The following is a 14,339-nucleotide window of genomic DNA, read 5'->3' on the forward strand; positions in this document are numbered from 1 at the left end:
CTGGCTAGTCGTCAGTCTCTTAAATAAAGGCTATAGCCTACTTTAGTTACTCACCAAAGTGAAGTGATTGCGACCGAAGGAATGAGGAAAGCCTTTTTTTCTTTACTGCACGATAAACAAGGTACAAATGAGGTAGATTACAGACTGACTCACAGGTGGTTGGGCTCTGACCACACTTGGTATGGTACCACGTAATACCACGGCCGGCGTCGTCAGCTTTCATTGGAATCAGCCTGCAGATAATATAGGCTACACCACAGTGACCACGCAGTGGCCGCTCGCCCTAGCGGCCGCCGCTCGCCCCAGGGGCCGACCGGGGATCTCCCCGCCTTCCCAGATGGTCACGCCGACGATGGGATGGAGGATGGGCCTGGATTGAGATGCTCTCAGAGCCATTTAATTTGATCAATTTGAGAGAAAATCCTTCAGAGGAGAAAATATGCATAAAAGAACAGTTATAGCTTAAATTAAATTACCGTAATAGAGGGTGGCAATTACCATCCCCAAGGACCTCAAATAATGCTCCTGCTATGCCTGTCAATCAAATAGGCTACATAGTGCCTGATTACATCAGCAGGCCCATATGAATAATCATTAATCATTAATTCACCTGTCTGATTCACATTTAGCCATGCAGGGAATTTCAACTGATTGTGAACCAAGGACCAAACGAAAGGTACATTTTCATGTTTCTTTGCTGTTGCCAAGTGCTTCCTCATGGGGGAACTGTTGGGCCTACAGTAGGCCAGTAGGTCATGATCTGTTCCACATGAAGATATTCAGTAATTCAGAGATCTATATCAACACAATTGACTTGATTGATTGATTGATTGATTGATTGATTGATTGATTGATTGATTGATGTTTAGCAGAAATGCATCTTCTTCAGTCATTAACATTGAGAAGATATTTATAGACATTATCATGGTACAGATAATAAAGTTGCAACTTGCCAGAATACAACATTCCAACGCTAATATACTGACATTTCAAATGCCCAATATTCTATACTGTAGTACAGGTGATTGAGCGCTTGAGGTGTTTGAAGGTATACTGTGTAAAGCTATAGGTATAGATAGGCACACTTTGATTTATGATGGTGTAATAAAGTTCCATATGGCATATTTCCCATCTACAAATCAAGCTCTTTAATCATCATATATGCTAACTCTAATGTATGCAGTATGTTCCAAACAACCACAGATTGGGCCTTTAAGTTCATGACCTCATGAATGAAGATAGAAATATGAATAGGTAGGCCTAATGCAAATGAGGTTTTCTGTTCATGGTGGAGGTTCCTCTTTCCACATTGTGGGTAGTCTCTCGTAGCAGGGATCTCCACCTACTGATTGGTATCCAATCGTCTGAGAGACTTCTGTGTGGGTGACACTTTATACGTGACTTTATAACATCAGTGTTGAAACAGTGACGAGTGGAATGGTTTTAATTCTTTAATTTAGTCATTAGGATTAGTCATGTTAAAGCTGCACTTTGGTGTGACCACACTCATATGCAGGAAACCAAGTTCAAATATGGTGTAGAAGAGGAAATGCAAGCGGAATTATGAATCCTAATATTGTCGCAATTCCAATTCTTTCAAGATGCTGACTCTTGTACAATGTCTGTAGGTCTACTATAGTAACTAAGCGCATATAGGCTACAGTATATTGGACATATGTCACTTTGTCTTGCACTTTATTGATTTTGGTTTATATGCTGTTGCAAATTATGACTTCTTAGCAAATTATAACTTACATAGTCGGGGAGCCCGCTGGCCTACCGTTCCAGGCACATACCACATAGTCTCTGATGCCTGACAGCATGTCGCGGGTTTGAGTCCCGATCCCGAAGACCTTTGCTGCATGTCACTCCCCATCTCCCCCAATTTCCAGTCAGTTTACTGTCCTATCAATTAAGGCATAAAAGCCCAAAAACAAATCTTAAAATAAATACAAAACCACTAAGAATGCAATGCATTCTCACCTCCCTATCTATTGCCCTCATTTTGTTTGCAATTCCAGGCATGGTTTCTGATCTGCAGGAGTTCTACCCCCTCCCCTTTCCGGTGGTTGTGGTTCTTGCTATCGGTATCGGTCTTGCTTTCTTGACACCATAGTTATAGTGTGCTGAAAGTTCATATGCCTTTTAAGGACATATTTGGTTTTCTAGTGAGCCCGCGGAAAGGTGTCCTTGTAGAAACAAGACCACATTCGAGTGTATTGTTCATTATCTATATCTATGAATCTTATAAATACATTTTTACATGCACGCACAAACGCACACGCACATGTGTGTGCATGTGTGTGTCTGTATGTGTGTGAGACATCTAGTCTGTTCTGCCTGCTGTCTCTTCAAGAGCTCAGGTGTAATGTGCACCACTGTAAAGCAATAAGGGTCACACAATCACAGATCCTATATGGACACAGCCAGTCACTTTGCTCCCTCTGCAAAGGATTCTTCTCCACTCAAATCCTGATCACATTCACATATTAAAGGAGTAGTTCACCCACAAAATGACTTTTTTTCTATTGATTACTCATGCCATGGAGAGTAGAGTTCAATAATATGTTTTGTTTTTTGTCAAGACGAAAATTTGATTCGAGTAAATTTACCCCCATTGATTCCGGATGGAGACCCGTTTCGAAACGGGTCCCCATCCGGAACAAATGGGGGTACATTTATTGTTGTCACATTTTTGTCTTAGGAATGCGTCAAAAAAACTAAAAATATTATTGAACTCTAGTCTCCATGGCGTGACTAATCAATAGAAAAAAAGTCATTTTGGGGGTGAACTACTCCTTTAATATACATTTATACATAGTGAATATCTCAGTTACACCAACACTTTTATTGGAGTTGAAATCTTTAAAGATTGTGAATGAAAAGGAATGAAAGTGAAAGTCTTGAGGACCCCCTCGAAAATTAGATGCTGGATCTCAAGGGGAAAAATCCTCCAGTGAAATTTCAAATAAATAAGAAAAGGCATCGTCGGCGTGACCATCTGGGAAGGCGGGGAGATCCCCGGTCGGCCGCTAGGGCGAGCGGCGGCCGCTAGGGTGAGCGGTGGCCGCCAGGGCGAGCTAGGGCGAGCGGCCGCTGCGTGGTCACTGTGGTGTAGCCTATATTATCTGCAGGCTGATTCCAATGAAAGCTGACGACGCCGGCCGTGGTATTACATGGTAGGTACCATACCAAGTGTGGTCAGAGCCAGCCTGTGAGTCAGTCTGTAATCTACCTCATTTGTACCTTGTTTATCGTGCGGTAAAAATGTCCGGTAAAAGGTCAAAATGATTTAGGCAATTGTTGAGATGTAAAATTATTTATTATTTTAAATTATTTTCACAGGGGGGTACCACAAGATGCAAGGAAAAAGTTAAGAGGCAAATCTCTCTAACTGGCACGTGAAGATATTAAGAAAAGGGACCGGAGAGCTATTTAGAAGAGGGGTGAAATTTTTATAATGAGTGATGTAAGATGGAGAGGACATTTTAAACTGCTTTGTTTTTTTTCTTCTTTTGAATGGGTCACTGCTTAATATTATTTCTCAACTTACAACATTGCAGGGATAAATATACAGAATAGGAATTAGCCAAATTCAAAATAATACCATTGGAATGCACTCTTAGAAAACCCACAAAGATGAAAGGAAAACACGTTAGGGAACAAAGTACACAGAGATGTAGAGTCTTCACACATGTGGAGTCTTTGTGGTTTCTGTGTGTGTGTGTGTGTGTGTGTGTGTGTGTGTGTGTGTGTGTGTGTGTGTGTGTGTGTGTGTGTGAGTCACATTTTTTTACTTTTCCCTGTGCATAATGTTTGTGAGGGAGAGCTTGTATTGAATACAGACCTGAAGTGAGAAAACGACAGCCACTCTCCACTCGCTCACACAAAAGGTGACCTCACTGGAGTTTCCCGCTGTGGAGATCCTCTTTTAAAAGAGCGCTCAGCCTCAGAGTATCAGTTCAGTTCATCTCAACTTCAGGGACAAAAAGAGCATCTTTCAGCATCCTCGGACACATTACCCTGGTCGTTATTCTACTTTATACTCTCCAACCTGTGAACAGCAGAGGACTGACACTTGGCTTGAAGTTGCCCTTGGATCCTGTTTTGCTCCACTGAAAAAGACAAAGCGTTTTAACAACAATGACAGGTGACAACCCAGTGATGTTGGACATGGGCCCCACCGAGACCGAAGAGATTACTGTGACAAGGAAGCCGTCTACGCACAGTTGGAAGAGGACTGGAGCCCTGCTGGCGATTACAATGTGTTTTGCTGCTGCTGTCTTCTTCGCCCTCCACTCCAAGGTAACAAGCACAAGTCTCTGAAGGATTATAACTGTTCACAGGTTAAATTGTCCTCTTTCCTGAAATGAATCGCTGTTTCTAACTAATTTGTTTCCCCTTTTTCTTCTCTACAACAGGAACATCACCACGCTGCAGAAGCTGACGGTGAGGATCTCCGCCACACATTGAGACAAATCTCTGGAACTGCAAGAGCTGCCATTCATTTAGAAGGTAAGAATATACTATGTTACATACAGTATATATTCAGCATAACAGAACAAGTTCAGCTGGGAATTAACTTGACTGATTAACAAACTGGAAAAAACTTCTAAATTAGATGAATTATTCTTTTTGAAGCTGTGCTCTGGGAATTATAGTAGATGCCCAGTCAGTCAGTCAATGTCCTGTATGTATTTTATAAATTTCCATTGTAACTCATATCTACATGAACATTTCTCCAATAGGCGAATTCAACAAAAACCTTGACAAGCTGGAGTGGAAGCAGGGGGTGGACCAGTACCACGCTGAAGGAGGCCTCAGACTGGACCAGGACCATAATGAGATTGTGATTCCAAGGCCAGGACTGTACTTTGTTTACAGTCAGGCCTCGTTCCACGTTAGCTGCACCCTTGATGTTGATGATGGCCGTGATGACATTGCCAATGAAGCGAGGAAGTTGGTCCATGTGAGCCATGCCGTGAAGCTTTGGTCCCCTTCTTACGGGAACACCGAGGAAGACAAGCACTATGAGACCATACTGCACTCTGTTCGCACCGGCTGTGAGAAGAAGGCGAGCAACGAACCGGAAGCAGATGACAAGTGGTACGGTTCTGTCTACATGGGGGCCGTGTTCAACCTCCACAAGGGAGACCGGCTCAAGACCGTCATGGAGAAGAAACTCCTGCCTCTCCTGGATGAGAAATCTGGGAACACCTTCTTCGGTGTGTTTGCCTTGTGATGACGTACAGCTGATGATAATGTTGCAGATGGCGAGGCAGCTATAATGAAGTATAAAGTGTGTGGTGAAGGACTTAGACCTATTGGATACTATGATGATTGCATATACTACTGTGACGTCATACTGAAGCCAAATCTTTGTTCCATCACTACACCAGGTTTTATACCAACCCATGTTAACTGTAGCAGTTTATCAATGGGTGTACCGTAGAATAATGTACAACCATAGCTATCTCTATGGGTCTGCATTACAACAATATTACTGTATGTACTATGTACTACCACCTAATTGTGATATCGTGTTCAATGTATTTACTGCACACTAAGTGTGTCACTAGAGTATAAGAACAAAAGCTTCGAGAACAGCTGATATTGCTGATCACTGATTCTAATTCATATCAAAGTAATGTTTTAGGTATCTTTTAAATTGTATTCATGAAGGTGCTGACCTAGCCTATTTATTTATTGTATTATAGATTTTTATAGTATGTTTGAGTTCAAGCTATTTTGAGAAACATTTATAAAAGTTTATTTGTAGTTCTATTTATTATTCAATTTGCACTGATTTGTTATTCATCTGTCATTTAATTTATTGTATTATACTATATAAATTGTGATTTGTATGTGTTTGAGTTCAAACTATTTTGAGAAATGCATTCATGAATTTGTAGTTGTATTTATTATTCAAATTTGCACTTGTTTCAGTTTATTATTCATCTCTGTTTTAATTTATTATTGTTTATTGAACTCCTGGTGAGAAATGTCCTTGGCGCCTGTGGCGCTGTGAAATAAAATATAAAACTCATGTTTGCATAACACAAATTATTTTACTTGCTAAACAAATAATCGCTAAAAATAAAAGATGAAGCTGAAGTTCAAAGATAGTGAAGGGGAACCAGATCGAGTCAAAAGGAGGAAGTGGGGGTCTACTGAAAACAGTTAAGAGGAAGGCTGTGGCTTACAGTGGAAAAACTACATGAAACCACGTAGGTGACCGTAGGTAGGCCTTGACGCACAGTAGCGAGGTGACACCAGTGACTCAAAGGTGCTGGTTCAATCCCCTGCACAGACTGGTGACTGGAGGGCAGCTGTTATTACATATACAGCGCTCCACAACTATGCCAACATTCCTTTAAGACAGGGGTCTTCAACGTTTTCAGGCCAAGGACCCCTTAGTTGAGAGAGAGATGAAGCAGGGAACACCACAACCTTTTTTTAGATTCCATATAGTTTCATTGTTTGACAGCACAATCATCAGTGTATGTTGGATTCACGTTAATGTGTATTTTCAGATATTTAACCACTTGAACCGTCAACACTTTATAAACTTGACCTTTCACTCCGTACTTAGTCTGCTCTTTTTCCCCTCTACACCAAAGCTCTTTGCCGAAAATAGCCGATCTACAAGCTCACACTGCCTTGTAGCGTGAGGAATTGTGAGCTTATAGATCTGCTATTTTTGGCTAAAGTTCTCCGAATATGGACGCTATAGGGTTTAAGTGGTTAATATAAAAAAGGAGAAAAAAAGTTTCTATCACACCAAGATTTGGAGACCCCCCTGTAGTAACTCTGAGGACCCCCTAGGACCCCCTGTTGAAGACCTTTGCTTTAAGCAAAGCACTCCCCACACACAATCAAAGCAATCATTGTTCTGACCTCTCCATGTAATGTGATGAACTGAGTACAGTGTCCAGGAGAGAATATTTTCAGTTGCCAGGTGTTAATTGGCAATAAAGTGATGCTCTTCTGTATGAGTTTTTTATACAATATGGCAGTGTAAAGCTGTCTGAATAAGCACAAATTATATTGGACGTGAGAATGTGATGCTGACATAATCACAGCATTTATATTTTATTCACGAATTGGCTCAATTTCTTTATTAACCACTTAAACTGTATACTTAAAGGGATATTCCACTTTCAAAAAAACATTTTGTCATTGTATGGTCTAATCAGGCTTGTATGAACACCCTGAACAGTTTTTAATTTTCTTCATTCAATATTTAGATATTTGATGTAAATGTTATCTGGCCCCCCAGGCTCAGGGCCTCTCCCCACACACACTCATTGTAACTTCAAACTTAATTTTAACCATGATAGATTCATTAAAAACACCCATTATTTTTTCTGGTGACTCATACTACCATCCTAATATGTGAGCAGGCCGTGTTTTTTCCATAACGTTTTTCATGTATTTTTAATAATTCTTTGGGAAAATGGAAAAAATTAAACAAAATAAAAATATATAAAAAATACATGAAAAACGTTATGGAAAAAACACGGCCTGCTCACATATTAGGAGGGTAGTATGAGTCGCCAGAAAAAATAATGGGTGTTTTTAATGAATCTATCATGGTTAAAATGGAGTTTGAAGTTACAATAGGTGTGTGTGGGGAGATGCCCTGAGCCTGGAGGGCCAGATAACATTTCCATCAAATATCTAAATATTGAATGAAGAAAATTTAAAACTGTTCAGGGTGTTCATACAAGCCTGATTAGACCATACAATGACAAAAAGTGTTTTGAAAGTGGAATATCCCTTTAACTGGGGTCTCTATACTACGTCCACTCCTCTTTTCCCTCTACATCAAATCTCTTCACTGAAAATAGCTGATCCAAAAGCTCACATATCTCACTTGTAGATCAACATGTTCAACACTAGGGTACATGTGGTTAACCTCTTTATACCCTATACTTTGTTGATCGGTGTCCCCCTGGGGTCTACCCTCTGGGCCACCCATTTTCCCCCCCAACAATAACAAACCACATTCCAAAAATAGTACATTTACATCACAAAGTGTCATGAGTGTCATGTGTCTAAAAGTAGCCCATGTATTCTTGTGATTCACTTGTGATTCTCACACAGACTGCATACAACCCTGGACAGAACAAACATAGAAGGTTTCACTTCCCTAACAGCTACCCCAGAGTTTCAGAGACAGGGAACTTCCCCTTGAGTGCAGCCATGATGCATGTGATGACTGATGATGCGCTAAACAGCATGGTCTGCTCCTGGCAGTCCCCGACCTGCCTCTGCACGCTATAGAATACACCTCCTGTCCTCATTAACCTGTAGCACTCACTTCCTTGGGAAACCGAGAAAGGAAAATATGAGGGGAGCTCAACGACTGGAACAGTTGTACAGTACGTGTGCAAATTGTGAAAGATGGGCAGGTGATCCCAGTTAAGAAATACACCATCTAGTGGCAACACCAGAGCAAGCTCAGCCTCTCCTCTTGATTGATAATACGTAGATTGATAAATCCTCAGAGTTAATTTAATTGTACAAAAAACTATCTCAAAGTTTACCATTTTGTGAAATGAACACATGCAGGGGCTTTTACAGTGAACAAATTGTTTAGATTTACCAAAAGACGTACACACTTGGAGATTCTGCCCGACAGTGACGATATTTTAGTGATTATGTTGCGAGGAGAATGTTGAGATAATAGACATTTTGGTTAGAACTGACTGAAAATAACTTTGTACTTGTTTAAAATGATACTAAATATTTTTTCAAGTGTCCAAATAAATTCCAAATATTATCAAATTATCTCGCGGCACACCAGGGTGCCCCGTCACCCACTTTGAAAACCCCTGGTGTAGTGGTCATACTGTATTTCAGCCCCTTTCCTTATAGAGATGCTCCAAATGAAACTGCGGTCAAATAATTCCATGAATTACTGTACTATGTCATCAAAGTCCGACTCAAAATGAAAGCAAATACATTTATGAAAAAAACAAAAAAACAATTACTTTTATTTATCATATACAATCAACCTCGCATTTCAAATCATCTCCGATGTCAACTAATTACTGTATAGCATATAGAAATATATTTCAAATACTGTACCGCACGAAATACAGCTGGCATAATACGCATGTGCAAGATTATACAGCATCCCAAATTTTGTGATAATTTACAGCGTCAATGTTGTGCATATCCTCAGGAACACGACTTGCATCTCCATAGCTCTGGGATTAAGACACCAACTGAAATACTTCCAGAGGTTACAGACAAACAGTACGATATTTACAGATGGACATTTTTAAAAACCCATTTAGAACGGGTACACATTATTGTGTATCATTATTTTATGCTTTAACTATTGAAAAATTGTGAAAATTTGAATTTTGACCCAATTTCTATGTCAGCAATCTGGCTAGCCATCGTCAAAGAAAAGGTCCTTTTCACTTAACTGGAGCTCAGTTAGTCTGTTCTTGAGAGACTACTATGTCAGTGGTTCTCACACTTTTTCATGTGAAGGACCCCCAAAATGATATGTATTTGGCCATGGACCCCCTTCACAAAATATTTAGTTCCAGGGACCACCCAGAAGCAAAATTTGAGTTACAAATGTTCGCTACCATTCAGGCCGGGTACACATTTTAGTGTAGTGCCTAAATGGGTTAAAGTCAAAGATTTGCACACATTTTCAGCACTCGGTGCCGCGCTGTGAGCTTGTATATCTGCTATTTTTCTATAGTTAAAGCATTCAATAATCTCAGGCCTAAATGGGTTTAAGAAGGATCACATCACAAAGACAGGATCCGGTGTGTGAGCACCGCACTGTACAATGTCCTCATCATGGTTAGTTAATACATTGGCGCCTCATAAGTAACTACTCAGACATTCATAAGTGCTCACAACAAGTCACGTTAGCCACTGAAATGAGACACACTGTTCCACCACAGAAAGAGAACATGAGGCCAGATCGTACGCCTAGCGAGGACGATCCGTAGCCTTCGGGAAGAGGTCGTACAAGGCAAGCACTAACATAGTTGCTGTAAGAGTCTTAAGAGTTCATGAAGATGAAGGAGGTTCTTATGGGTATATATTGCACTGTAAAAAAAACAAGCACTTTTTTGTAAAAAAAAAGAAAGAAAGAAAAAAGTCACAAGAATATATCAGTGCAGTAAGACAGGCGATCCATTCCCCCAATATTGTAAATCAATACTGGTTCACAGCAAAACCAAAACCGAGCTGGCTGCCATTTCAAGTAGGGACATAACGCAAAAGTCAAACAACATGGCACTCTCGCTTTCTACAATACCACCAAGAGAATACACAGATCTATCGGGGGAGGGCAACTTTCTGCCATCTGTGAAGTACCTTGAAAACTCCTATGCATTTGACATCATTGTATGAAACAAAGAAAGCAGAACATTAACAGGAGGAGAAATGGCACAGTGGTTTAGGAAGGGAAAGCTGATTTGGTTTTGGTTTTAAGATGAGCCAAAAAAGAAAACCTCACGTCTCGTGTCTACAAATGGCATGTGCTGTAGTGCAGCAGTACGAGACAGCTGCAGAAAGAAAATAAATCTGTAATGATTAACTGCTCAAACAGTTTTAAAACGGTGGCCCTCTGAAAATGCAACACTTGACTTGTCAGGTGTTCTTAACTCAACTCAGACACACTGAGGTTATTTTAGCTGACACTTTTACCAAGACTGTTAGATAATAGATAAGAGGAATGAAAAAGTAGAAAGCCAGTGACATATTTATGGGAGTCGATCGTGTGCAAGAGAATATATTATGCTTCTGCTCTGGTATGTTCTTCAGTGATATAATGGTCCAGGGGGTCATCACTCAGTTTGACAGCCATTGGTTTATGCTGCAGTCTGACGTGTTCGTCGCTTGCGCAGACAGAATCCTATTTGGCTTTGGTTATTTAGGAACGTGGCGTCTGTCTGTTTGAACCATCTGACATGACACGTGAAAATAAACAGCAGCAGCTGGGGCCGTAAGTCACGCAAACAAAACTCCCCCCACCTCCCCCCCCCCCCCCCCAAAAAAAAAGAAAAGAGAAAAAGCTTTAATCAACGATTTAGCCTCATGCAATTTATCGTCCAATTTATCGTCGGCAATCACGCTTTGCACTTTGCGGATACGTCAGAGACCTGTGATGCTACCCACCCAGGGGCGTCACAAGGGGGGGGGGGGGGGGCCTTCATTATTTTATACTTTAGCTATTGAAAAATAGCAGATATACAAGCTCACAGCGCGGCACAGAGAGTGCCGCGCTGTGAGCTTGTAGATCTGCTATGTTTTGAAAAGTCATGAAAATGTGTGCAAATCTTTGAATAATTAAAAAATACACATATTATGTGTATTTTTAAGTTAACATGTTTAACTAAAATGTTGCTTCTGGGAGGTCCCCGGAACGAAATCTTTTGAGATGGGGGTCCGTGGCCAAATACATATCATTTTGGGGGTCCTTCACACAAGTTTGAGCACCACTGACATAGAAACATTCAACATTTCAAAAAACTTGCACAAATGTTCACGATTTTTCAAAAATAGCAGATCTACAAGCTCGCAGCTTGAGCTTGTATATCTGCTATTTTTCAATATTTAAAGCACAAAATGTGAGTGAATCCTTGTAACCAGGGCTCAGAATTCCAGAATTTGGTGCGACACCCCTGTATCCAGCTCATCTCCCCGTGGCTGTGCAGCTAGCCTAGGATTCAGCTCTGAAATCAACACATCATGAGACCTTATGATGCGAGGACCAGAGGCTGACTGGTCCACAGTGTTTTGTCTACGCCGTTATTGGACAGATGTATTTACAATGCCGCAGCCGTCTCTTTGAACAGAGATCAGTAGCATTCTACAAAAGAACATGAACAAGATATAATACAAAAACAAAAGTAATGAAAAATAGGTTGTGTGGATACAACCAGTTACTCGTTGATAAGACTGGTCTGGTGTATTGTTATGATACTGCAGTAGTCTCTTCTTTTACCCTGCCCCTTATCGTTCAGTACATAGCACTATCCAAACACATTAGTAGAGGCCTTATTGTACACACAATAAACATGATAAATGCTTTGCCATACTAATAGTGACTCTTTTGTCTCCCATTCTGAGCAATATATCCCATAATCCCAGATGGCAGTTCATAAATCATTTGCACACAACAGATGCAGAGTTGTATAATTAACTTGCAATCATATAAATGTACGCATGTACTGTATGCAGTAAACTTTTTTCTCTCGGAAAAAGAAATATGGCATAAATACATTAATTGGACACAGAGAGGAGAAAGAGCGAGCGAGAGAAAGAGAGAAAGAGAGAGAGAGAGAGAGCTAAACGTCACCCCTGTTTACTCCCCAATGTCTTTGCGGTCATTAAAATACTTTTTTGTTTTGTTGTCTCTTGGCTTCCACTTATATATCACCCTTCTCTCCTTGGTCCAACACCCTCTCTCCTCATAAACCATTAAGACGTATCCCTATATACTTTACCTCCCTCTCTCCCCCCCTATGTCCCCCCCACAATGGTGCCCCTCTCTCTGTGTGTTTCTCACTTATACAGCAGCTGGAGGCGGCTGGTGTGACAGTTGTTCCGACTGATCTTGCCGTCGGCCTGGTAGAGGTTGGAGGAGTTGGAGAAGGAGGGAGGCAGGGAGTGGTTGTCGGCGGAAGGGACCGGGTAGCCGGGCGGGGGGACCAGGGACTTGGGGTCGCTGGGATGGGCGGGGAGCGGCGCGGAGCCGTGGTTCTGGATGGAGGAGGCGGGCCGCCTCCGCGATCGCAGGGCTTGTCTCTCGGAAAGCTGGTTCCTCAGCTCCGACACGCGCTCTTCTTTCTGTACACGCGCGAGAGAGAGAGGACACGGAGAGAGGGTCACATTCCAGCGTGAATAGTGAATGCTTTGTGTTTTATAATTATGTACACAAAATGCTAGAGAAGTAGTGCCGTGAAGGAGATATATTTTTAAAGCGAAGTTTGAACGGAGATGTAGCATGAACTAGGAGTCGAAGATGTGGTTTGAAAGAGTTTACAAGAGGACAAGTCACACAAATATTGGGAAAAGTGGAATCTCTTTCATCAGCCCACAGACAATGCTCTTTAGCTACTGACTTGAGGTCAGTAGCTAAAGTGTTTTCTTTGTCTTGTGTTTTCTTGTAATTTTTAGTTTTTGTTGGTATTTGCTTGTTTGGTTGTTCTGTTTGTCTTGTTGAATACTTGTTTCAATAAAAACTGAGTTATAAAAAAAAGAGATGGAGTTTGAAGGAGATGGAGTTTGAAGGAGATGGAGTTTGAACGAGATGTAATTTGAAAGATGTAGTTTGAAGGAGATGGTAGAAGAGGTAATGAGTTTGAAGGAGCTAGAAGACATAATGAGCGCAGTAGAAGCAGGTGACCTCCTGAATGATCTTCTGGAGCTCCTTGTTCTCTCTCTCCAGCTGCCTGGACTTCTCTTCATCGTTGTTGTTGGTGGACGAGCCCGTCTTCATCGTCTCCTGGGCGTCCGACTGCCACTCCCCCCGTGTGATCAGCCTCCGCATCTGTTACACCCAAAACACGCACGCACACACACACACGCACGCACACACACACACTCACACGCACACACACGCACACACACACACGCACACACACACGCACACGCACATCAAGATAGCCTGAATTTATGAAGTTATTATGATAATATATTGTATTATTCCAGCCTGGACAAATTGATTGGGTAATGAGAGTCAATTCATTAAAGCCTGCCTCTCATTCCATAGCATGGGGGGTAGACTCTGTCTTTACCTTGGGGACAAAGAGCACCACCAGGGTGATGTAGACAGAAAAGATGATGCACAAGGACGCGAAGGCGAAGGACGCGTCCTGCTGGGAGGACAGGATCATGGTAACGGGAGCCGTGATCATACATAACACCTGGAAGACAGACAGAGGACGGACACGCACGCACGCACGCACGCACGCACGCGCACACACACACACGGGGGGGGGGGGGGGGGGGGGAGAGGTAGAGAAAAGTTAAGCTTAATTTATACCCTTATCTTCTTAGCGATTACTTTTTCGATTCATCAAATAATTGAGAAGCACATTTTTTAAAATTATTTTTTTAGATATATCAAAAGATTGACGTGATTGATTTTTATGATCGACCAAAGAGAGTCAGTCTGATTAATCACTGATTGACCACTCGATCTACAGTACGAGCTTTTCAGAATCGATTAAATCCATTACAACCCTGCCGACGAGAACCGCTTGTAGAGCTAACAACGCGCCACGATGCCAGTGCGTAATGAGGATGAATTCATCCGCGGAGGGCAAGAAGAACGAGGGAAGGTCACGGGTGAG

General features: G+C 41.6%; 2 protein-coding genes across 2 annotated transcripts in view; one reads left to right on the forward strand and one right to left on the reverse strand.

Moving 5' to 3' along the window:
* Positions 1-4,143: 4,143 nt before the first annotated feature.
* On the forward strand, positions 4,144-5,242 carry LOC308293177 (tumor necrosis factor-like; the record flags this gene model as incomplete). Its single annotated transcript, XM_080735612.1, has 3 exons — positions 4,144-4,305; positions 4,422-4,515; positions 4,749-5,242. 3 exons carry the CDS (start codon positions 4,144-4,146, stop codon positions 5,240-5,242), a joined length of 750 nt encoding a protein of 249 aa, XP_080591738.1.
* A 6,967-nt stretch (positions 5,243-12,209) lies between these two features.
* Positions 12,210-14,339, reverse strand: part of gabbr1b (gamma-aminobutyric acid (GABA) B receptor, 1b) — a 111,341-nt gene continuing 109,211 nt past the window's right edge. Inside the window, exons 18-20 of the mRNA XM_080734416.1 lie at positions 13,782-13,910; positions 13,391-13,534; positions 12,210-12,831 (exon numbers count right to left, since the gene is read on the reverse strand). Coding sequence (XP_080590542.1) covers positions 12,547-12,831; positions 13,391-13,534; positions 13,782-13,910 — 558 coding nt within the window. The 3' untranslated portion in view covers positions 12,210-12,546. The remainder of the gene's footprint in view (positions 12,832-13,390; positions 13,535-13,781; positions 13,911-14,339) is intronic.

The sequence above is a fragment of the Nannobrachium achirus genome, assembly GCF_963921795.1.
Source record: "Nannobrachium achirus genome assembly, chromosome: 10".
In the NCBI taxonomy this organism is placed as follows: domain Eukaryota; kingdom Metazoa; phylum Chordata; class Actinopteri; order Myctophiformes; family Myctophidae; genus Nannobrachium; species Nannobrachium achirus.